General features: G+C 43.6%; 1 protein-coding gene across 2 annotated transcripts in view; it reads right to left on the bottom strand.

Annotated features, from left to right (window-relative positions):
• Positions 1–2,341: 2,341 nt before the first annotated feature.
• Positions 2,342–26,237, bottom strand: part of ATF6B (activating transcription factor 6 beta) — a 66,822-nt gene continuing 42,926 nt past the window's right edge. For both annotated transcript variants that reach the window (XM_077483609.1, XM_077483619.1), the window contains exons 15-17: positions 17,969–18,080; positions 17,784–17,868; positions 2,342–9,991 (exon numbers count right to left, since the gene is read on the bottom strand). In XM_077483609.1, coding sequence (XP_077339735.1) covers positions 9,783–9,991; positions 17,784–17,868; positions 17,969–18,080 — 406 coding nt within the window. In that variant the 3' untranslated portion in view covers positions 2,342–9,782. The remainder of the gene's footprint in view (positions 9,992–17,783; positions 17,869–17,968; positions 18,081–26,237) is intronic.

Below are 26,237 nucleotides of genomic sequence, written 5' to 3'. Positions count from 1 at the left end.
TTTTTTAATAATTTATTTTGCTTTTTTATTTTATTTTTAAACTGTTCCTTTAATTTTAATTTTTTTATCATTTTTATTGTTATCTCAGGGAATGTAAATATTTTTTAATATTTTGTTGAGAATCCTTTACTGACAATGCCTGCCTGAAGTCTAGAACCCATGGACATTACCAAAGACTGGGCTTCCTCCTCTCTGATGCTTTGCCAGGCTCTAACTGCAGCTGTCTTCAGTTGTTCTTTGTGGGCCTTTCTGCCTTTAGTTTTGCCTTTTTTGCCAGTTGGGTTGCGATCAGGTGACTGACTAGGCCATTGCAGAATAGTCCACTTCTTTTCCTTCAACAGCTCCTGGGTTGCTTTTGCAGTGTGTTTTGGATCATTGTCCATCCGTACTGTGAACCGCCATCCAATCAACTTTGCTGCATTTGGCTGAATCTGGGCTGACCGTATAATTCTAAACACTGCAAAATTCATCCGGCTGCTTCTGTCACATCATCAATAAACATCAATGACCCAGTGGCACTGGAAGCCATGCATGCCCATGCCATCACACTGCAAGCTCCACCATGTGACTACAGAGAATGTTGTGTGCTTCGGATCATGAGCTGTTCAAAGCCTTCTCCACGCTTTTTCTATTCCTGCCATTCTGGTACAGATTAATCTTAGTTTCATCTGTCCAAAGAATGCATTTCCAGAACTGGTCTGGCTTATTTACATGTTATTTGGCAAAGTCTAATCTGGCTTTTCTATTCTTCAGGCTTATGAATAGTTGTGGTGAACCCTCTGTATTTGCTTTTATGAAGTCTTTTGATCGTAGACTTTGACAATGATACGCCCACCTCCTGGAGAGTGTCCTTCACGTGTCTGGATGTTGTGAATGGGCTTTTCTTTACCATAGAGAGGATCCTGCGATCATTCACCACTGTTGTCTTCTGTGGACGTCCAGGCCTTTTTATGTTGCCGAGCTTACCAGTGCGTTCGTCTTTCCTCAGAATGTACCAAACTGTTGATTTGGCCACTCCTAATGTTGCTGCTCTCTCCCTGATGGATTTGTTTTGTTTTTAAAGCCTTACAATGGCTGATTTCACTTGCATGGACATCTCCTTTGAATGCATGATATAGGTTCACAGCAATAGATTTCAAATGCAAATACCACACTTAGAATCAACTCCAGATTTTTTACCTGCTTCATTGATGAAGAAATAACGAAGGAGTAGACCATATCTGGCCATGAAACAGCTTTTGATTCAATTGTCCAATTACTTTTGGTGCCTTGAAAAAAAGGGGGGGGGGGTAGCTATTCTTAAGAGCTGCAATTCCTAAACACATTCTCTGGTTTGGATGTACATACCCTCAAATTAAACCCGAGAGTGTGCACTTTCAGCTTATATCCATTATACAACTATAGCTTGAATAAGTTTTAATAAATACCTGAAAAAAAAAATTGTGTCTGTGTCAAAATATATATAGACTTAAAAGGTATGAGTCTCTCCCATCATCTCACAACACAGCATGTCTCTCCCATCATCTCACAGCACAGTATAGGGTCTCACCATCAAAGCACAGCATACACAACTCTCCATTGCTTCACAGCACAATATACAAGTCTCTCCCATCACCTCACATGACAGTTATATGGGTCTCTCCCATCACCTTACATCACAGTATACGAGTCTCTCCCATCACCTCAGCACAGTATAGAGTCTCACCATCACTTCATGGCACAGTATAGAGTCTCTCCGTCAAACCACGGTATACACATCTCTCTCATCACCTCACAGTACAGTATACAAGTCTCTCCCATCACCTCACAGCACAGAATATGAGTATACAAGTCTCTCCGTTATCTCTTACCATCACAACACAGCACACTATACATGTCTTACCTCATTATCATAGAATTGTATATGAATCTCTTCATCACCTCACAGCACAGTATACAAGTCTCTCCCATCACCTCACAGCACAGTATACGAGTCTCTCCCATCACTTCACAGCACAGTATACAAATCTCTCCCATCCCCTCACAGCACAGTATACAAATCTCTCCCATCACCTCACAGCACAGAATACAAATCTCTCCCATCACCTTTACAGCACAGTTTACAAGTTTTGCCATCACCTCATGGCACAGTAAAGGGTCGCACCATCAAACCACAGTACACACATCTCGCCATCACTTCACAGCACAGTATATGAATCTCTCCATCGCCTCACAGCACAGCATAGAGTCTCACCATCAAATCACAGCACAGTGTACCACTCTTGCCGTCACCTCACAGTACACACCACACTTTTCGTCAGACATAATCTTTTGATCTTTGTCAAATAAATAAATGAGACCATTTTTTTTCTCTTTCTCAATATTTATTATAAAAATCAACTTAACAAAATACAAAGAAATGACAGCAACTAAAACAGAATCCTGTACCCTGTTATACTTTCTCTCACCCACACATACACAATTCTCACATTCATACAATAAACTAAAATAAAAAAAATCCCTAGAAAAGCACTTCAGTTCATATACCAATCTGCTGGTACATCTCATGTACAAATATACATAACCCTGTCAAAAAAAAGTATACAAACCATTTTGATTGCATGGAAAACAGTGGTGGTGAGAGGAAACCCGCAACTACCAATCAGGAATCAGATTGTAATGAAAACATGGAGGCTGCCTATTCCTGACCTCATCTTCTGAAAATGCTAGATGACTGGTTGTCACGCTGTCCCTCTGGCTTCAAGACGATCAATCATTGACCCTGAATATTATGCAAATAAGGACTTTTGAATTTATTTTGACTTACCAGATCTGCATACAAGTTCTGTGATTGGAGACTCAGGAAGTATGGAAGCCAGAAGGTAAGCATAACAGCCAGGCAACAATTTAGAAAAAAATAAAATAATTGTATCTGTAGCATTCTCTGACACTTTAAGTGATATTCCTTTCATAGAACATCTTAAGCCAGCCATACATGGACCGAAATTTAGCCAGTTCAGCAGGGACTGGACAAATTTTGGGCCACATATGGACACCTTGGTTGTACGCAAGTTGATCTACCATTCAATTTGTATACAACCAGCCTGTGGGGTTTTTGCCAATCAATCAGTGCCACCGGCTATAGCTGTCACCACTGATCATTGCATTTTGATGTCTGGAGGGCTCCCCAGCATCAGAACATAATAGCACAGCGGAAGAATTTCCCCGTCCACATCAAATATGTGAATGGGGGAATCATATGTTTTTTTTTCATTAAAAAAAAAAAATTTATGAGCTGCCTTATTCTCTAATGTTTCTTGGGGACAAAATCTGGGAAAATGCCCTTTTCACTTTGGAATTGGGAGCGTCTTGCCCCACTTAGGGCATTCCTTCTGTTGCATCCTTCATAAAATAAAATATACAAAAAGTTTAATAAGAAAAGCGGAGCCTTCATAAAAACTGTGCACAGGGCGGAATCCCCAAGAGATGCAGAAACCATTAGGAAACATTTTTGGACGGACTGTCTCTTTAACAATTAAAGAAGACTGGCTAATAAAATCTGCTTTCAGATTTATTGCTAGAGGTTACTGCACACCAACACTGTTTCCAATGAATACTAAAGAGGTTCTCCAGAAATTCTTTTTACCGACTCACAGTGAAGGGCTGTTCAGTGCTACACTGACTTCCATAGGAAAGCCGAGGACTGTACGAAATTTAGGCCTCGACCAAAAGCTAGGCATGTCAGGACAGACTAGCTGTTAAGGGAGCCGCTGCCTCTACCTATTCAATATTATTATATTATTATTATACATAATTTATTTAGTGCCAACAGCTTGTGCAGCACTTTACAATATAATGGGAGACAATACAGCAGCAATACAATTCAATACAAGATGGTTAGAAGGGTCCTGCTCCTGGGAGCTTACAATCTAATAGAGAGAAGTTTTCATTTTGGTAGTCCCTCCTCCGAAACTTCATTTATGTGAGAGTTATGTAAACTTTTTTTTTTTTTTAAATGTTCTAATAAAATTTGTTTGATAAAAGAAAAAAAAAAAGAAAAAAAACACGAATGATCTCAGATATGGCTCCACATTTTACACAGCCCTCTGTCCTGATGTCAATTAAAGTGGATTTCAATGCATTGTTTTTTAGGCTGTAGCAATCCTTATCTTTCAATTACTGCTCCGCAGCCATCATTCTTGCAAGACATTACATTTAATTACCAAGTTAGGTAACAGTTTCTATTGACTGTAATAGTGGTACTGAAATAAAAGAGCAGCCATCTGGACACCACAGCTAGGAGGGCACACTGAGAATGCACTCTTAAAGCAATAGTTTTCCCTACAGGTAAGCTTTTAATAAGTCATACCTGTAGGTACTTTGGAAACAGCATGGACTTGCACCATTAAGTAGATCTTCACATCAGCTCCAGTCAATGATGCCAATGGCACATGCACAGTACGTTTGGTATTCATGTCACACTGAGGCTGTAATCGCACTGTAACTGCAAGTGGACGGAGAGTTTTACTGCTCTGGCAACTCTCCACTGCCGGCTGCCATAGAGGGCAGTGTGGTGCGCGATTCAGTGCATCACGTGGCTCCCTTTTTGTACAAACTTTATGTGAAGTCTACAAAACGTACACTTCATTCATAGCGATGTACAGCCGCACAATGTGCTGCTGTGCATTGCCATGCAATCTGGCACAGTGCCTGCATTTTAGAGCAGCGCTAGGCTGCATTGCAGGGTGAATTGGAAAACAAAGGAAACAACTGTTTTCTGTGTGTCCTTGAGGTTACAGACCTTTTACAGTGCAGTAAAACATCTGTCACTGCAGTATGTGTGAATTCAGCCTGGGAGTGCTGTGACTGTAGAGCGCCATGCCGCGACGGTGACTCCTGTGCACATGCGTGGGAGAAACGTCAATGCAATTTGGCTATTCAAATGACCAGAGAGCGTGAAGCCAGAAGAAAGATCAGGTAAAGATGGAAGTGCTGGAAGGCTCTGTTTGAAAGCCAAGTCTGTCATAATGTGCCAATAAGCAGTGCACACTAGCACAACATGGCATAAACTTGCAGGGGGCCCATTTAATGGAAAAAATGTTTGCAGAGTTTAATACCACCTTGAATTACATCAGCAACCACCCCCCTCCCTCCACCAATACAAGCTGACTGACAGCACCAGCAGCACCTTATGTCACAAAGAGCAAATCTCCCAGCGTCAGGTGACTACATCCCGTTACCAATCAAAGCCTCTGCAATGACTCCTCCTAGGATCATGTGACCTGATTTTAGAAAACAATATCATACATTTATATCATTTTTATAAGTGAAGGTTTTTCATGCACATACCAGCGGTCCATAACCTGGCACCTTGACTTCCGCTTTAATACACAAGAAGTGTAAATCACTCAACAGCCCCTTCTGTAAATGGAAAGAATGGAGAGCCTCTTTACCATAGCACATTACACTACAGTTCCCTTTATGCCATCACAATAAGGCAATTGTTTTTTAATTTCCCTGTGTGATAGAATTTCCCTTTAGTGGAGCAACTTTTATTAAATATATAAACATACAGCCATATATATTCATATTTATATTCGCATGTATACATGTTCACATTTTATTTATATACACGCACCTTAATATAAATAAAACACACACATATATACAGAGTATAAATATTATATATAAGTAGATAAAGGTAAGGTAAGAGAAGGATGATGTCAAAAACAGACTTTACCTAAATAGGCTTAGAAGACGTCAGACATGTCTCACCGTAGTGGAGGCATAACGTTAGAGTTAATGGCTCCACGTAGACCGGCACATTAGGGACATACAACAAACTCAGGCTTTTTTTATGCACCATGGAAGCCTAGGTGCTGCATACAGTGGCCGATCGACAAGACATAGCACATGGACATATTCTACAAATGCAGAAAATCTGTGTATAAGGAATATGTCCGTACACTATACAGAGGTGTACGCAAGTACCGCAGTTTACCAGAGTACAGCCACTCAGGTCTATGGGTGGTGGCACACAACACCTGGGCTTCCCTGGTGTGTGATAAAGCCAGAATTGTATGTTGAGTGTCCCTAATGAGCCTGTGTACACGAGCCTTAGGTCCCTTTCATATGGAGCAGAACCCGCTCCAATCAGAAGGGGATCTGTGAGTAGAACAGCTGTGTGAAGGGGCCTTAAAAGGACAGAAGTTTACAGAAAGATAACAGAATTTCTACAATTCTATGTGCATACTAAAATGATAACTGGAAAGAGATAGTGGGGTTATATGGACAGAGCTATAATTTTTTCCCATAAAAAATAAAAAAATAAATACAAAAATGAAAATTTAAATATATAATAAATAGAATTCCGGGATGGGATCTTAAATTCCCATCCAGTGCCCATTTTCTTCCAGGTTAAATGATGCCTAGCGTCATTCAAATTGTTTCCTGTGAGTGCAGGGCATCGTGGACCCTCCCTGCACTTACAGTACAATGATAAAGAGAAGAGTGGTGACTTCATTATGGGAGATTTGGGATACCATTCCTAGGATCTTGCTAGAAGGACTATGAATGAGATTTCTCTCTCCAGTACAATAAGGTACATTTTTTTTTTTAGGTAATTTTTGTCCACTTTTATGCAGTGATTATACATGGGAGGAGGGAGGTCTGATCTAATAAGTAGAGCTTGCCTTTTGTGCAATATCCACTTGAAGGGCCGGTTCGAACTGCGTTCCTGTGCAATTCCTAAGTGATTTAGTGCAGCCCACTTTTTAATTGCACTGGATCGAACCAAAAGTAAAGCATGCACAAAACACACTGCACCAGATCGCACAGTACTGCTCTACCATGCGATCTAGTGCAGGCAAACGCACTTCGAATTGTGTTTGCGGTGCCGTTATGAATACATTGACACCCACATCAGATTGAACAGCCAGTGCGTTATGAACGTGTTGCATGAAACGTGCACGGAGCGTGGGTTTCCCACACTGCGTTTTGGTGTGAACGAGCTCTAAGTGGCGTAGCAGTATTGCAACATTGTTCACATCTTTCACAAAACAGGTAATTCTAGATGTCTTTCTCTGGACCTCAACTACTAAAGGATGATTTTTATTCACACAACATTTTCAGTTTAGTTGATTATACAACTATGTAATATAGGTGTCAATACTCAAGGAAACTTTGCTGGATTTACCTCCCACCTAAAGACACAGTGCCTGCTGCTAGTCATATACTTCCCCTGTTGGAGTTTCCTTCTTTAATGCTAGAGATCCCCCTTTAAAGCCTAACTGAACACAAAATTATAATATGTTGCAGCTTACCAGCCCTCAGATGTGGGGGCTGCGATCATATTATTTTCAGGCGTTTTGCCTTTATTTGTACCTGGCCGTGCAAACAGAATTGCACCATTCAGTCTGGGGCGGGTTTCTGACTATTACATTTTTCCACATTAAGCCTTGATTCACACTAAGAATCGCACAGGAACCGCACTGCATTCCAGTGCACAGAGTAATTGTTGTTAACACCCCTCAATGGGCAGAGGTCCTGGCACCCCCACCTGGTGGCCACCTGGCAGTACACAGTAGCAAGGATATTTCCCTCTGGATTTTATAGGATGCGGTCATTAGTCTAGTTTCCTCTACCCACACGGATTAGTGGTAACGAACATCATGGTCAGTATGTACTGTGTCTATGGACAAATAATGTTGTCTCTTCTGTTGTACATAACTGCTTATGCCAATCATGTACCCCTGAAGTGGAAAGCTAGAACATATTAATTTTGAAAACGCGTTAGATAAATCCTGTTTCCCTAATCTTAGGGTGGACAGGAATACATGGTTATCTAATGGTATTCATTTATATACTTATTGTAACCGCATCTACTGTTTTACATGTTGTATATTGAATAACATTTTAATGTGCTTTATGTGCATTAATGTTTTGATCTTCTATACAGTATGAAGTCTTTCATGCCCTAAAAAAATCCCATTAAGAGGTTCTTGTGTCCTAGCATTTTTGCATTCCTGTGCAATTCAAATGCGATTCAGTGTGGTGAGATTTGAGCACATTCATTTTGAATGAGCTCAAATTGTACTGCATCACACCAAAGATGTGCATGCACCTTTCTTGGAGCTGCACTGCAGCCAGATGGCATGGTACCATTTGATCAAGTGTAGGCAAACGCACTGCCTTTGTGACTTGCGTTTGGGGTGTCTTTAACTTTGTACTGACACCCGCAGAAGATTGCATGGGTAGTGCAACTGGAATGTGCTGCGGGGAAACATGCACAGATCACAGTGCTTCCCACACCACGATCCTTGTGAGCCTAGGCTTAAAGCGTATCTAAATGCAGAAACAAAAAATGTATATATTGCAGTGTACCAGTACTTAGATATAGTGGCTGCATTCATTTATTTTATTCTGGATTTTTTTTTTCTATTTTTACCTGGTGATCCTGCCAGTGACACCCTTCCTGTGATAGGAATGGCTATGCTCGTTCACTCAACTTTATCCATTAAAGGAAGCAATGGTAGTCAAACCTGGGAGAGGGCTACAAATATGTCTTTCTCTGCTCATAAGCATTACATTGGGCAGGGGTAATAGTTTTCAATAAATAGCTTGTTTGAAATATTAGTTTATTAAATAGGAAGTTACAAAAACATTGGATTTCTGGCAAGATTAACGGGTATTTTCTGTATATGCAGAAAGTCTTCTCTTTTTTCACCTAAAAAATTAAAACAAATGCAGCCACCATATCTACAGACTGGTAAACTGAAAAATGTAAAATTTTTGTTGGGATATCATTTAATACTGGGGTGTCCAAGCCTTCTACACACCGGATATCTGTTATGTAATAAGGGATTATACAAGATTACGCCTCGTATTATATCTACAGTCCAGTTTTTGACATCAAACGCTGCTACATACATTCACACAGGCAGTCTTACCTAATAAGGCAGCATAGAGAACTGTGTTAAAGGTTATAGCGTAAACCAACAATATTGAAAGCCAATTGGTTGCTATTGATTACTGTAGTTTGCCTTGATAAACAAGCCTTTTAAAACCACAAAGAGCAATGTGCTGTCTCCCAGACCAACCAATCAGAAGCTTTTATGGAATGGTGTAATGATAGGCTGGTTCTGGTAATGCAGCCCATAGAAGAGTCATTTTTTTTGTTCACAGTACTCAATTTCCCCATTCTGACACTCAATGTGGATGGAGGAATCCTCACTGCTGAGCTATTGTATTCTGGAGACATCCCCACCATCAAAATACACTGATCAGTGCTGCCGACTATACCCAGTGCCGCTGATCGAGCGGGGAAAATCCAACAAGCTGGTTGTACAGAAGACAATCTGTACAAGAAGCCTGCTCATACATCATGGAAATTTCAATCCATGTATGACCTGCTTAACAGACAGCACATCACTGCTCTTTGTAGCATCTCACTAAATAAGCATAATATATATATATTTTCTTATTTACACACTCACAACTGTCTAGTATTCCCTCAAATCCAATTTACAAAAGCAGCTTCCCGATACAGCTATGGCCTAGACGGAAAAAAAAAGCTGTATTATGTATTTTTGCTCCTGGCACCTTTCCGCTAGAAAAGCTATCCCAAAGCTAGTCTTGTAGATGTAAGAAAACCCAAGATAAAACCTCTCAATCACTCTCACACATGGCTAGATTCTCTTATATACATATAATTATATTTACATTTCCATGTTTCTGTATAAAAGTGTTAAGCGCTTGTGTTCTGCCCTTTTAAGCTTAATTCTCCCCCCCCCCCGCCCTTAAACTCAGTTCTGCCCATCATCCGGTGACGTTTGGTCCTGTAAATACAGTGAAAGGTTCCCACGTGAAGCCCCCTGCTGTGGAGGAGGACTGTGAGGTGTGCGCAGAGAAGGAGGGACTGTAGAGGACTTTATCTGGATTACCCTGGTGTCCATAACCTCACAGTCTATCTGCATCATCGTCTCATAGCCTTGGGAGTTGTTGTACACGCTGTCTGTATGGGCAGAAAAGGTAAAAAGACATTTCAGTTAGATAATAGCACAAGATATCACTTCCAAAAAACTTTTTTGTTTCCTATACCAACTAACCAGATCTTCCCTTGAGACCAATTGCACATGGCACTGAATTTCAAAGTGGATCCAGTACCCATGTAACTGCATTCAACACACTATCCACACAAGCCCAGATGAAAATATTAAGCAATACAAATGAATAGACCTATATACTTCAGATAACTTGACTTTTATGCACTGCAGCTCCTAGATCCCTGTTACCAAACCTGTAGCCCTTTGGTATCTGATGTATGGCCCATGGACCTCAGCAGATTGATCTCTACTATCCTCATGTAACATGTTCCCAGTTTTGTATTGTCTTTTGCAGCATATCCCCAACCAACAATGTATCCTGTCCACACTCTCTGACCCTTATTTCCTCTATTAGGTCTGCAGTCTGACAGTCCTCTTAAGCATTATATATACTGAACATTATGTGAGTCCCTTTGGTGATGTCAAGGCTGCTTTTGAGGTCCACTTGAGCTCCTAAGTTGAGAACCCCTGTTCTAGATTAATGCTTACGTGTATGATTTTTGTTCTGTAAAGTTGAATGAGTTTTGTAGTTTCTCTAAACCACCTTTTCAAAACTGAGGAAGTGGCTTGGAGGAGCTACAAAACATTATAGGACAAGTCCAGTTGAATGTGACTATTACAAGCTATAGCAAATTAAATTTGAACCTTCAAACAGCTTTTATGGTAAGTACAAATATTCTATTTTCAGCTGGTCCATTGAGGGATACAGGAAGTCTTAGCCCTTGTACACACGGTCGGAGATTCTGTCGGAATGCGTCTGATCGGAGTGTTTTGTCAGATATTCCGACTGTGTGTGGTCTGTGTCGAACTGTTTCCGTCGGAATATCCGTCGGACCAACTTTTCCAACTTTCCGGAAATATTTTCTGACAAAATGCTCCAATCGGACATACTCTGATCATGTGTAGAGAATTCCGATCATAGAAAGTGCCTCGCATGCTCAGATCAAATTCCTACACCAAAGCTATTGGCTACTAGCCTGAACATAGTCCAGTCGTAACGAAATAACGTCATCACGTTGGATTTTCCGACAACTTTGTCCGACCGTGTGTATGCAACAGTTTCGGACAAAATCAGACGGAATCTCCGACCATGAGTACAAAGGCTTTCACTTTAAGAGGGTCCAAAATCAGCCTAACCGTTGGTTATCACAGCAAACAAATGCCAATAGGCCCAAGAAAAAATGAAATGAGAAATAGAGACTGCCTATAGTACAAAGAACCATCTGAAGGATCTAATGCCAAAACCAACACCAGCTAAAGGCTCGAAATCCACCTGCAATGTGGAAAAGATGCAAACAGACGATCATATGGTAGCCTGGCAAATCTGAGAAACAGTTGCTGAGGACACAATTTTGATACTTCTGGGATGGCAAAAAAATGAGACTACGCCTTCATGAAAGAAGCTATAGCTGAGAGATAGACTCTTGCACACACACAGTACAAGCCATATTCAAAGGGAAATTTCCTTTGTTTAAAATGGAGTTGAACAAAGGGACAGAGAAACAGTTTCCTGGTTTAGGTGAAAAGCAGAAACAAAGTCCTAAGCCCCAACACTACCTTGTCCATAAGCAAAACCAGAAAAATGTCCTTGCAGGATAGGGCACCAGTTCAAACACGGAGGTGAGGGTTACAAGGGAAACCACTTTGTTGAAAAAGTAGAGAGAAATGTTTCTGGTGGCTTCAAGCGTCACACCATCTTGCCAGGGTGTTTTCAATTTCTATAGAGAAAGACTTGGAACAGCGAGAGAACCATGAATGTTTTTGGAGGTTCTAATGGCTCTAAAGAACTCAAGACTGGGAATAGTGGCGGTATAGAGGACCTAGCCATACCTGACAGAGCTAAGAAAGACTTTTAAGGTGGGATAGGCTATAGGAGCAAGAAGAAACAGGATTCCAAGCTACAGACCTCAACCAAATCAGTAGGTGTGTTGCAAAAAACTTTAGAGCCATTAGTAGAGTGTGAGCTGGGGTCATTTAGTACAGCAGGACTGTCCCCCCTCCCCTTTAGTGTAGAATCAAACATGTGATCGTGTGGTGGTAAAGGTCAGAGAATGAGGAGGCCTCAGGTATTCAGGAAACCCAAAGAAGTGGTAGCAGATGAGGGTTGGATGGCCAGAGGTGATCGCAATCACCGTAGATGAGGAGCAGGAATTGAACTACGTTCCATATGGCTCTTTGCAAAGTAGGAGCAGCAGCAGGGAGGTGCTTCCCTGATACTGTATGGTGGGGGAGAGAGCACATAGCACGCACAACATTTCAAGAGGTTCACTTTAATGCAGACTTTCAGAGACAGATTTATTTTCGATTTTCCCCTCCAGCACTGAATTCAGCCAACGGCAGCAAAAGAAAAAGCCTTTACTATGCTACAGGCTGCTTCACAGGACTAAGACTGCCATTGTGACAACAAACATTAGCCCAGTCACATACACCTCTATACTCCACAATGCCAGGAATTTCCTTTGGCTCCAGTGCTGAATAGAGTGAAGGTTAGAGTTACAATGCCTTGAAAAAGTATTCACACCCCTTGAAATTTTCCACATTTTGTCATGTTACAACCAAAAACGTAAATGTATTTTCTTGGGATTTTATGTGATAGACCAACACAAAGTGACACATAATTGTCAAGCGGAAGGAAAATGATAAATGGTTTTCAATTTTGTTTACAAATAAATATCTGAAAAGTGTGGCATGTATTCAGCCACCTTTACTCTGATACCCCTAATTAAAATCTAGTGGAACCAATTGCCTTAAAAAATCACCTAATTAGTAAATAGAGTCCACCAGTCTAATCTAATCTCAGTATAAATACAGCTCTTCTGCGAAGCCCTCAGAAGTTTGTTAGAGGACCTTAGTAAACAAACAGCATCATGAAGGCCAAGGAACACACCAGGCAGGTCAGGGATAATGTTATGGAGAAGTTTAAAGCAGGGTTAGGTTATAAGAAAATATCCCAAGCTTTGAACATCTCACGGAGCACTGTTCAATTGATCACCCAAAAATGGAAAGAGTATGGCACAACGGCAAACCTACCAAGACATGGCCGTCCACCTAAACTGACAGGCCGGGCAAGGAGAGCATTCATCAGAGAAGCAGCCAAGAGGCCCATGGTAACTCTGGAGGATCTGCAGAGATCCACAGCTCAGGTGGGAGAATCTGTCCACAGGACAACTATTAGTCGTGCTCTCCACAAATCTGGCCTTTATGGAAGAGTGACAAGAAGAAAGCCATTGTTGAAAGAAAGCCATAAGAAGTCCTGTTTGCAGTTTGCGAGAAGCCATGTGGGGGACACAGCAAACGGGAAGCAAAATGTAGAAGAAGGTGCTCTGGTCAGATGAGACCAAAATAGAACTTTGGCCTAAAAGGAAAATGTATATGGAGTAGTATATGTGGTGCAGAGGGTAATTTAGAGTAATTCACAGGATATAAACCCATTTATTCTGCAAAAGTGGTATTCAGATTCTGGAATGTTTCTAAATTATTATTGTTATACAGGATTTATACAGCGCCAACAGCATGTGCTGTGCTTTACAATCTAAAGGGAGACAGTACAGTTACAATACAATAAAATATAAAAGAGCTAAGAGGGCCCTGCTCATAAGAGCTTACATTCTAATATGAAACAACCTTTCTAAATAATAACAGTTTAGAATTGTGATAAATTATAAGTATAACCCAAACTTTTTTTTTTTTTACAGCACGCAAGGATTAAAATCCCTGTCACTTTATTTTGTGATGTCTCTGTCCTGTTAAAATGTTGGGCTTTTCTATCATACTCTCTCAGTAATAATAATGGTCACCAAGACAAAGAGACAGAGTGAAACTACAGAGTGGTGACACAGACAGCAATAAAAACTTGACAGGGGTTTTAATCAAATCACCATTTTACCTAAAACAAAAAAATAAAAATAAAACAAAAACATAAAATAAAAATACGATTAGAGGATATGCAAGTCAATTGTACTAATTCAAGAAGTAAGAAATTACAACTGCTTCAACCAGTGACATTGCTAAATGTTGTCGGAAGCAGTTTAACCACTTGCAGACCCCCTCACACACAATCGGCAGCCCATCACCACCATGGACTCGATCTCCACCAGCACCTGCTGATTAGACAGTACACAGGCAGAATGGTAATCTGCCTATGTAAACAAGGCAGATTGCCGTTCTATCAGAAGGCAAGGTATTGATCCTGTGTTCCTGCAGGAACATGGATAAATGCATTCCCATAGTCAAAGCACCTCCCCCACAGTGAGAAAGCACTGGCTAGGCACACAGTTAACCCTTTCATCGCCTCTGATTTTAAACCCTTCCCTGCCAGTGTCATTAGTATAGCGACAGTGCATATTTTTTTAGTACTGATCACTGTATATCACTGGCCCCCAAAAAGTTTCAGGTACTTGATTTGTCCACCGCACGATATTATCTATCTATCTATGTATATATATGTGTGTGTGTGTGCGTGTGTGTGTGTGTAGCGGTATGGTTACCACTTGGTTACTAGCAATCCGCCAATCACCCTGCTGCCAGATCCCCATCTATCGCTTGAGACAATGAGCAGTCATTTGCGTAGTTTCATTACGTTTATTGCGGGATACAACTTGGGTGAGATAAAGGAAGGTTTGTACTCATATTTGCAAAGAATTAATCTGTAAAGTGCTGACAAACTGCCCACGAAAAATTGCTTCCAATCAATATACGCTTGTTGGGATTATTTACCAAAAATATGTAGCAGATCACATATTGGCCTAAACTGAAGAAGAAATTTGGTCAGGTTTTTTTGTTTATAGCACAAAAAATAAAAACCTCAGAGGTGATCAAATGCTACCAGAAGAAATCTCTATTTGTGGGGAAAAAGGGGACATACATTCTTTTTGGGTACAGTTTCACACTACCAGACAATTGTCAGTTTCAAGTAATGCAGTGCCATATTGCAAAAAAAAATGGCCTGGTCATGAAGGGGGGTAAATCTTTTGTGGGTCAAGTGGTTAAAGGATCAGGCAAGACAAAAATTATATTTCAGTATTTGGTAGATGCTAGAGAGTTAGCCCACCTGACAGTCTGTCCTATTTCTTAAGGCTAGTTTACACTTGCTTCAAAACATGGCTTCGGACAGGCTTTGTTAAAGCGGAGGGCCGGTTATAAAAAAAAAAAAAAAAGTCAGCAGGTGCAAACACTGCAGCTGCTGACTTAATAAACACACTCACCTGTCCAGGGCGCCCGCGATGTCGGCCGCCCGAGGCCGACCCGTCCCTCGGCTCTCGGGTCCCGGCGCCGCCATCCCTTGTAAGGGAAACAGGCAGCGGAGCCTTATGGCTTCACTGCCCGTTTCCTACTGCGCATGCGCGAGTCCCGCAGCTACTGCGCATGCGCGAGTCCCGCAGCGCTTTCTGAATGGGACGCGCTGTGTTCTGGAACACACAGTTCCCAGAACACAGCGCGACTCATTACCCAGAAGACGCCGCGACGAAGACAGAAGACAGAAGATCTCCGCGGAGGAGGAAGAGGAAGATTAGGAGAAAGTGCCTAGCAACAGGCATTTCTGGTAAGTAAAAAAAAAAAATTTTTCTCATTTTTTTTTTTTTTTGATTTTTTTGTAATTTTTAACATTTTTTTGTTTTTCAGGGTGGCCCTCCCCTTTAAAGCTCTCTGAACCCCAGTCAAAGCTCCTGTCACTAAATAACATGGTTAGCTTACAGTCCTGATTACACCTTGATTTTGCTTATTGCTTCGATGAGGCTTTGTGGGGCTTCAAGTGAGCTTTGCTATAGACTTCTATAAGGGCTTTGAAGACGCTTTGAAGCACAACTAAAGCGACATGGGGTATAATTTTTTAAGAAAACCCAAAGCAATGGAATGCAAAACTAAGGTGTAAACAGAACTGTAAGTTAACATTTTATTTAGTAACCAGAGCTTTGGCAAGGCCAGTCCGAAGCCTTGTTTTGCAGCAAGTGTAAACTAGCCGTTAATGCGTGTTGAAGCCGAAGCAAGTGTAAATGAGCCCTTAGGGTCCTTTCCCACGCATGTTCTGTTTGTTTCATCTATTTTTTTTATATCCACTACCAATGCAAAAACAGACCGTTTTTCTGTTTACACCTGTTCCGTTTTTTTTACAGGACAAAAATAGGGCTTTGATCCATTTCAAAATGTGGATGTTGACAGAAGAGATGTAAATGGATGAGCATCCGTTTAAATTATTATTATCGATCTATATAGCGCAAACAGCGCTTTACAATGTATAGGGGGGACAACACAATTACAGTACAATACAAAAGGTACAGGAGGGCCCTGCTCGTAGACCTTACATTCTAAAGGGAGGGGGTGGTGGTACAAAAGGTAATAGCTGCAGAGAATGATTTGATGGGGGTGGCTCGGGGACAGTTAGGTGGGTGTGGGATAGGCTTTCCTGAATAAATGAGTTTTCAGGGAACTCTTAAAGGTGGACAGGGTAGGGGCTGAGCAGACAGACTGGGGCAGGGAGTTCCAGAAGATGGGAGAGGCTCTGGAGAAGTCTTGAAGGCGAGCATGAGAGGAGGTAACAAGGGAGCTAGAAAGCAGGAGGTCCTGGGAGGAGCGGAGGGGACGATTTGGGTGATATCTGCAGATGAGATTGGTGATGTAGATTGGGGTAAGGTTGTGGATGGCCTTGTATGTTGTGGTTAGCATTTTGAATTTTACACGGTGGGGTAGGGGAAGCCAGTGGAGGGATTGGCAGAGAGGGGCAGCAGTCACGTTTTTCATAGAGCTGCAATGATTTCCACTGATCCTCCAGTGTCACATTGGGCACCTTTCAGGGAGGAGCAGATACCTAATACAGGTATTTGCTCCCACTCTGGCAAAAGATCCCCGCAGAATCCGCAGTCATCTACGCCATGTCCGGCCCCACCCAGTATTTGTAGCTGCTTACACACACACACACACACACACACACACACACACACACACACACACACACACACGTATATATTTATTTATTTTAAGAGGGATCTCAACTTTAAGGCTGGGTTCACACTGCTGCAATGCGGGAACGCTGCAAATCCACTGCGGGTTCCCGCATCGCATGCCTCCCGGCGGCAGTTCACACTGCCCTATGCGAACTGCTGCGAGTGTCAGTGAAAAGTTAATGACACCTCCAAATCAGTTTGCATATCGCAGTGCGATCTGCAAACTCTGACAGGAATCGGATCGCATGGTGTGAACACCCATGCGATACGATTCTGCTGCGGACCAAAAAAAGGGCCCTGTACGAATTTGGGCCGGATGCGATGCAAATTGAGCCATACTATCTGTATGGCTGAAATCGCATCGCACAGAGATCGCATGTGATTTGCACTGCAGTGCGGTGCGAATCACATCCGATCATGGACATCGCAGCAGTGTGAACCCAGCCTAAAGCAGAACTAAACCCTCCTATCCTTTTCAGACAAGGAAGCTGCCAATTGCCATGGTGCTGCACAAGGGATCAGTTATGACACCAGCCATTTCATGTTTTAACAGTTTGGTTGAGAAAACAAGCAAACATGACAGTTCGCATTCCTGGCATGCTGGAAATGTAACTTTTTTGAAACTGCTAAATTGATGGGTTTAGTTCTGCTTTAACGGTCACAATATATAACTAGGAGATCTCGCTGTATGAAAGATGTAAGCCAGATGCTTCTTTGGCACAGCTGTATTTTTAACCCTTTTGTTACATCAGTCACTCACCATTTACAGGCAAGGCTGGCATCACTAGAGACATTTTTGGCCGAGACGTCTTATTATGACTTATAGCTGGCAGCAGAAGGTGATCCTGAAAAAACAAACCAAAAAAAAAAAAAATACAATAATAAATTATAAAGAGATGTCTGAGAAGGAAAACACCAAACTGTAGAGAAGACCAAAGTACTGACCCTCCGGAATGAGACCACGTAGAAGGTGTCTTCCCGTCTCTCAATGGCATCCATCAGAAAATTATCATTGTGCTCCTGAGGACCATACAGCTGCAGAGGAGTGTTCGCTATCCTGTGAGGGAGAACAGGGAACAAGAAGAAATATCTTGTGAGCTTACAGGAAGCACAATATTACAACAATCTGATCAAGATAACTGTTAAAATTTGCATGCAGACATCACAACCCTGAAATGGTAACTTATCTCAGAAAAAAAGTCAGTATATGTTCCAATATCCCTTGTATTCCCTGAAGTGCCAGTGACCTAATACATCTAGGGGAGCCGTGTATACAGATTTATCTACTTACCACTTCTGACTTATGATGGTAGGTCAGTGGTGCTTCATTTACTGTAAGCGAGGTTACTGGATACACTTACTTTCACATGAGAGGATTTATCAAATTTCAGCATCTTTTGCCGGGATATAAATTCACAGCAAGCGATCAGTTTCATTGCAAGAATTACATTTACACAAGCTTGTCAACCTGTTGTAGCATGTAGAAATTGCATCAAACCAAAATAGCTGACAGAAATCAGAAAAATCCTGAATTTATTCCAATAAATTATAATCACTTAATGTGGTACGAAATCTGATGTCCTTTTGAAACCTGGAAGAGCGCCATCTTAGGCTCAGTCAACTCATGCGACTCGAGAGTTCAAAGTCGCATGACAAGTGGCACTCCATTAACGGCAATGGAAACGTTCTTATAGGTCCAACTCAAGCCTCAGCAACTTAGAAAATAGTTCCTGCACTATTTTTGGGCGACTTCATCATGACTTGCATTGACTTCTGTTAATGAAGTCGCAACTAAGCCACAATGAAGTCACGCAGGAAAGTCGGCTGTCAGAGCCGCATAAATGTGAATCGGCCTGGGATGAAATACACAATTTACTTTGTCCCATGTTTCTTTTTTTTTTTCAAATTCTTTCTGTTTGTAGCACTCTGATGTTTAGGCAGGGTTGCTAGTAATTGATAATTGACCTTGGCAAATTGATAGGAGATCAATTGATTCCACCCTAATTCTGGAGTTGCTTCTGTCACTAGATGGCCGGGTATCTGGTGGCATCAGATAAGATAAAGACAATGCAAGGTCAGATTAGGAATAGATGGGGTGTCTCAGCCAATGGACAGGGATCTTCTTGGGTCCCTTGGCCTGCTGGGAGACCCTATTGATTTGGGTGAGGTCAGGTGATCTGGGTTCTGTGCCACCTGGATGGCTGTCTGGGTGGATGTGTGTCATGTTGTCCTGGGCTGCTAGGCGGGAGTTTGGGCCTATCCTGTGGACATCTGGCTACTAGACTGTCTGAGGGCCTATCCAGAAACAAGAGAGCAGTGCAGGGTTGAGACTGGCTTGCAGTCCAACCAGAAGTGACAGTTCTGCCAGCCAGAGAACCTGTTGTGGTCGGAGGTAGAGGGGAAGCTGTCGCCACTAAAGGACCAGACCATCTTGTTACCAGGGGCCACAGTGAGTAGCTGAAGCAAGTACCGGAGCAGTATTCTCACCAACCGGGGACGGTGAATTAGGAAACTTCAGCGGGTGTCAAGCCAGGGACCCAGCCAGCAGAGGCGACGCTTGCAGAGCAGCCTTGTGTGCCAAACCAAGGACTGAGCAGGCCAGTGGGGTGACGCTGGAGGAGTATCTGTGAGTGACAATCTAGAGACCCAGCAGGGATGCGGGGGTGACGCCTGAGGAAGATACTCTGTGAGAAGGTTGGAAGAGCTCAGGAGATCCAGTGGCAGTGGATCAGCAAGTCTAGTGAGAGAGACTGGGAGAAGAAGTGATTATAGAGGAAGTACAGAAGTTCGTTACAACTTGTGTTAGAAACGGTTATAAGACTGTTGCCATAGGAGACAGCAATCCTACACTTGCAGATGTGGTGTCCTGCTGGGTGCCTTTCCCTGCATAGTTGTCTACCTATAGAAGTCTTAAGCCGCGTACACACGGACGGACTGTCTGGCCAACTTAGTCCGTCAGACAATCCGACGGACAGTCTGTCATACTTTCGAATGAACGGACTTGACCACACACACCACTTTTTGAGCGGACTAATACGGCGTACTAAGTCCGCCATACTATCCGCCCTACTTTTGAAATGAACGGACTCGCCCACACACACGCGGAGGAAAGTCCGCTCATTTCGAGCGCGTCTCCAGATAGGCGGGGCCCGCGAAGGAGACGTCGCTGACCCCGCCGCCTGGTATGGACTTAAAGGGGAACCCCAACGCCGAAAAAAATCGGCGTGGGGGTCCCCCCCAAGTCCGCAACACACCCTTGTCCGAGCACGCTACCCGGCCGGCCAGGAAAGGGGGGCGAGCGAGCGCCCCCCCTCCTAAACCGTACCAGGCCGCGTGCCCTCAACATGGGGGGGTGCCTTGAGGAAGGGGGGGCCGCGCGGCCCCCCCACCCCAAAGCACCTTGTCCCCATGTTGATGAGGACAAGGGCCTCTTCCCGACAACCCTGGCCGTTGGTTGTCGGGGTCTGCGGGCGGGGGCTTATCGGAATCCGGGAGCCCCCTTTAATAAGGGGGCCCCCGGATACCGGCCCCCCACCCTATGTGAATGAGTATGGGGTACAATGTACCCCTACCCATTCACCTGTAAAATAAAAGTACCAAAAAAAACACAACACACGAGATAAAATACTTTATTGCACAGCTCCGGGGGTCTTCCGTCTTCGGGGATCTTCTCGCCGGACTCCTCCGCTATCTTCTTGTAGCTCTTTTGCTAGCGGAGGAGCCCGGCTTTCTTCCTCGCTGCCGGCCTCTTCTCCCGACTTCGGGGGTCTTGTCCCCCTCTTCGGTTCTTCTGCCGGGCCACCGCGCCTTCTTATAGCTCTTTTACAGGCGGTGGCCCGGTCTTCTGTCGCCGCCGCCGCCGCCTTCCGTTCTTCTTCTTCTCCAGGAGATGTTGCCTCGACGATCTCTCCGGCCGGAATGCCAGGGACGCACTGCGCGGCCACTTATATAGGGACAAGGGGCGGTGTCACATGGCTTTATGTCACATGGGTTGGTGTCACATGGTGACCCCGCCCCCTTACGATGTCATAGTCCCCATGTGACATCAACCCATGTGACCAACCCATGTGACCAACCCATGTGACATAAAGCCATGTGACACCGCCCCTTGTCCCTATATAAGTGGCCGCGCAGTGCGTCCCTGGCATTCCGGCCGGAGAGATCGTCGAGGCAACATCTCCTGGAGAAGAAGAAGAAGAAGAAGAAGAAGAACGGAAGGCGGCGGCGACAGAAGACCGGGCCACCGCCTGTAAAAGAGCTATAAGAAGGCGCGGTGGCCCGGCAGAAGAACCAAAGAGGGGGACAAGACCCCCGAAGTCGGGAGAAGAGGCCGGCGGCGAGGAAGAAAGCCGTACTCCTCCGCTAGCAAAAGAGCTACAAGAAGATAGCGGAGGAGTCCGGTGAGAAGACCCCCGGAGCTGTGCAATAAAGTATTTTATCTCGTGTGTTGTGTTTTTTTTGGTACTTTTATTTTACAGGTGAATGGGTAGGGGTACATTGTACCCCATACTCATTCACATAGGGTGGAGGGCCGGTATCCGGGGGCCCCCTTATTAAAGGGGGCTCCCGGATTCCGATAAGCCCCCCGCCCGCAGACCCCGACAACCAACGGCCAGGGTTGTCGGGAAGAGGCCCTTGTCCTCATCAACATGGGGACAAGGTGCTTTGGGGTGGGGGGGCCGCGCGGCCCCCCCTTCCCCAAGGCACCCCCCCATGTTGAGGGCACGCAGCCTGGTACGGCTCAGGAGGAGGGGCGCTCGCTCGCCCCCCTTTCCTGGCCGGCCGGGTAGCGTGCTCGGACAAGGGTCTGTTGTGGACTTGGGGGGAACCCCCACGCCGATTTTTTTTCGGCGTTGGGGTTCCCCTTTAAGTCCATATGAGGCGGCGGGGCCAGTGACGTCTCCTTCGCGGGCCCCGCCTACCTGGATACCCGCTCGAAATTAGCGGACTTTTCTCCAGGCGGGAAAAGTCCGCTCATTTCAAAAGTACGGCAAACTGGCATACACACGGGCGGATTGTCCGCCGAAATGCGAGTACGACGGACAGTATTTTGAACATTCCGAAATACTTAGTCTGCCGTACTGCACGCTGAAAAAGTCCGCTGAAGCCCACACACGAGCAGACTGTTCGCTGAAATGTGTTTCAGCGGACTAAGTAGGCCATACAGTCCGCCCGTGTGTACGCGGCATTAGAGTCTGCTAATTACCATTACAACTTCTAAAGGGTGTCCTGGCCCTAATCCTCTATCCCACAGTTCTGTTCAAGAAAAAAAAAATCTCTTTGCATTCAAGAAGTGTCTGGTGCAAATTAATCTACCTTACACTACACCCACCATGCCGTGTAACCCACTCTACACAGAAGGATGTCAGTTGTCCCTAACTCTGGAGGTTCTCATTAGACCAAAGGGCACCAGGACCTTGCTACATTTCTAAAAAGAAATAAAGCATCCATCAGAGCAGAACAGTAGAAAATAGGTGCAATATTTCACAAAAGACAAACAAGGACAGCATTGTATCATAATGAGAGGTACAGGAAATTCTAGACATCAGACACCATGAGAAGGTAAATTAAAGCTCTCTTCTAAGGCCAAGGAGATAACTGTAGAATATATTGCAGAACTCGCTCAGACTGATGCTCCAATTTTTTGAAAAAGTGATAAGAAAATAAGAAAACAGGGGAACTAAAAGACACTTGCAAGAGCCAGAAAGATGGGAATCTGATGAAAGGAAGGGAGGTGGGGGAACGAGGTGATGGAGCGCACATGTGCGTCAATGAGAAGGGCAGGAAGACTTCAATCCCCAGAGCAGTTTTCTTCAGAAAGGCCTTGCCATCATCTGAATATAAAACATGTTACAATATGACCGTGATTTAGTAAATTGCAGTCTCCTGTTTTTTCCTCCAGAGCATTAATGACTATTGAGCCACATAGCAATGGAGGGGGGGGGTTGTGGTCTTTCAAGCACAATGTAATACAAGCTTTGGCGGCATTAAGCATGTGACAAAGGACCGATTTCTTATATGTCTTAGGAGGAATTTGTGAGCAAAGGAGTAGGAAGAAAGCAGGATCCTCCAGTATTGGAAAATCCATAAATTGTTGAGATCTTTTGCATCTCTGATCAATACGGTTTTATTTTTCGGCTACTCATGGCATCTCCAGCAACAATCTGAAGCCCCCAAAAAGTATTTGCACAAAACCGACGGGGTATGATACCACCGCATTAGTAACTTATAATTGGTCTCCTGAATGCGCGTACATATGGAGGATTTAAGGGCAAGGTGTATGATAGTCTGACATTGGTCAGGCATGAAGGTCCTATCAAGATCCCTTTCCCATTTTTTAAGGCCAGGCATGATAAAATCTTCCTGGGGGGCGAGATTAATGTCAAGTACATCTTAGAAAGGGAACAGAGAAGGGGATAACTGTCCATGTAGAAAGATTCCAGTATTGTCAGATGATGTCAAAATGTTTGCACGGGGGGGGTTGCCAGAAGTCTAAACCGTACCATCCGTCTGGCTGTGTCAATGTGGAGACCGAAGGCTATACATCAGAGATCAAAAAATGAGAAGCTTGGAAAGTCCCATGTTTCTAAGTGCTCTCTAGCCCTAGTTATGAGATCCAACTTGCCCCCCTCCCCTCCAGCCATGGCTGATCCGACAACAACAATGAAGGAGATGGCTCATTTATAGCTGAAGCTATTTTTGGATGTGTGCACTTTACCAAGACAAGCAAAGGCAAGAGGAATGCAGAGCCTGACACAACCCCCTTCCTCTGCATTCCTCCTCCTGCTGCTTGTCTTGTTATAGTGCTTAGAGAGGAATTGAGCTTAAGCTATGAATGAGCCTTTTCCTTCATGGCTGTTGGATTGGGGTGACGGTGGGCAAGTCGGACCTCATAACCAGGGTTTCAAAGCACTTAGAAACATAGGAAAAAGTACTACATGTACTTTGTCCCATAGGGGACATACAGTATCTCACAAAAGTGAGTACACCCCTCACATTTTTTGTAAATATTTTATTATATCTTTTCATGTGACAACGCTGAAGAAATTACGCTTTGCTACAATGTAAAGTAGTGAGTGTAAAGCTTGTATAAATTTGCTGTCCTCTCAAAATAACTCAACACCCAGCAATTAATGTCTACACCGCTGGCAACAAAAGTGAGTAAATCCCTAAGTGGAAATGTCCAAATTAGCCATTTTCCCTCCATGGTGTCATGTCATGTGACATTAGTGTTACAAGGTCTCAGGTGTGAATGGGGAGCAGGTGTGTTAAATTTGGTGTTATTGCTCTCACTCTCTCATACTGGTCACTGGAAGTTCAATATGGCACCTCATGACAAAGAACTCTCTGAGGATCTGAAAAAAAGAATTGTCGCTCTACAAAAAGATGGCCTAGGCTATAAGAAGATTACCAAGACCCTGAAACTGAGCTGCAGCACGGTGGCCAAGGCCATACAGAGGTTTAACAGGACAGGTTCCAGTCAGAACAGACCTCGCAATGGTCAACCAAAGAAGTTGAGTGCATGTGCTCAGCGTCATATCCAGAGGTTGTCTTTAGGAAATAGACTGCAGAGGTTGAAGGGGTGGGGGGAAGAGGAATTAGAAGGAAGCCTCTTCTAAAGATGATGCACAAGAAAGCCTGCCGTTTGCTGAAGACAAGCAGACTAAGGACATGGATTACTGGAACCATCTCCTGTGGTCTGATGAGACAAAGATAAACTTATTTGGCTCAGATGGTGTCAAGCGTGTGTGGCGGCAACCAGATGAGGAGTACAAAGACAAGTGCGGTGGGTGGTGGTGGGAGTGTCATGGTCTGGGGCTGCATGAGTGCTGCCGGCACTGGGGAGCTACAGTTCATTGAGGGAACCATGAATGCCAACATGTACTGTCACATACTGAAGCAGAGCCTGATCCCCTCCCTTCGGAGACTGGGCCGCAGGGCAGTATTCCAACATGATAATGACCACAAACACACCTCCATGACGACCACTGCCTTGCTAAAGAATCTGAGGGTAAAGGTGATGGACTGGCCAAGCATGTCTCCAGACCTAAACCCTATTGAGCATATGTGGGGCATCCTTAAAACAGAAGGTGGAGGAGTGCAAAGTCTCTAACATCCACCAGCTCTGTGATGTCGTCATGGAGGAGTGGAAGAGAACTCCAGTGGCAACCTGTGAAGCTCTGGTGAACTTCATGCCCGAGACGGTTAAGGCAGTGCTGGAAAATAATGGAGACCATAAATAATATTGACACTTTGGGCCCAATTTGGACATTTTCACTTAGGGGTGTACTCACTTTTGTTGCCAGCGGTTTAGACATTAATGGCTGTGTGTTGAGTTATTTTGAGGGGACAGCAAATTTACACCGTTATACAAGCTGTACACTCACTACTTTAAATTGTAGCAAAGTGTCATTTCTACAGTGTTGTCACATGAAAAGATATAAAATATTTACAAAAATGTGAGGAGTGTACTCACTTTTGTGAGATACTGTAACTATTAAATAAAAGTATAATGAAAGATCTTCTTTAAAGAGGAAGTCTACAAATACATTCACTGCAGCGATTTAATATCTGTGAGCTTCCTCGCCAGCATCTCAGCTGCCCCCCCCTTTCCAGTTTCTTCCACATACAAGTTATTTGGCCAGCTTGCTTGTTTGGTGTGGGATGATGCAACCACCCGCACATGTGCAAGAGAGTTTTTCATCCCAGCACCAGGGTGTGCCGACAATGTACATTAATCTGTGAATGTGCAGCTCACTGCTGATTCAAAAAAAAAAATGGAAACATTCAGGTAAGTTTTCTTTATTCTAGAAGAGATATAGCACATCTCTTCCTCAATAAAGAGCTGACTGCTCATATTTTTGTTTTTTACTTTTTAACTTTAGTTCTGCTTTAACCTCTATTCACATCTACAGTTTCCACACTGTTGCACATGTGAGTAGATACGACACCAGACTAGCTAAGAGCCGACATGTTTAGTTCTGCTTTCAGGAAAGACTATTGCCTTTTCACTGCATATAATTAATAAATACACTATACAGCCAAAAGTATGTTGAGTTTTCCCAGTGAAGGGTACTATTAATGAACTGTATTCTGCTTCTTTAAGCATGTTCTGGACTGAAGACTGACAGCTCCGTGCAATCCAGTACAGCTTGATCAGCTCAGGCTTGTCACTCCCTCTCCCAGTGAGGATTCTAAGGGGAGGCTTAGATGA

This window comes from Lithobates pipiens, unplaced genomic scaffold (genome assembly GCF_037356315.1).
Source record: "Lithobates pipiens isolate NorthernLeopardFrog02 unplaced genomic scaffold, aLitPip1_a1.2 Scaffold_1, whole genome shotgun sequence".
Classification (NCBI taxonomy): domain Eukaryota; kingdom Metazoa; phylum Chordata; class Amphibia; order Anura; family Ranidae; genus Lithobates; species Lithobates pipiens.
Note: the sequence above shows the minus strand (reverse complement) of the source record. Positions and strands in the feature narration are given on the sequence as shown.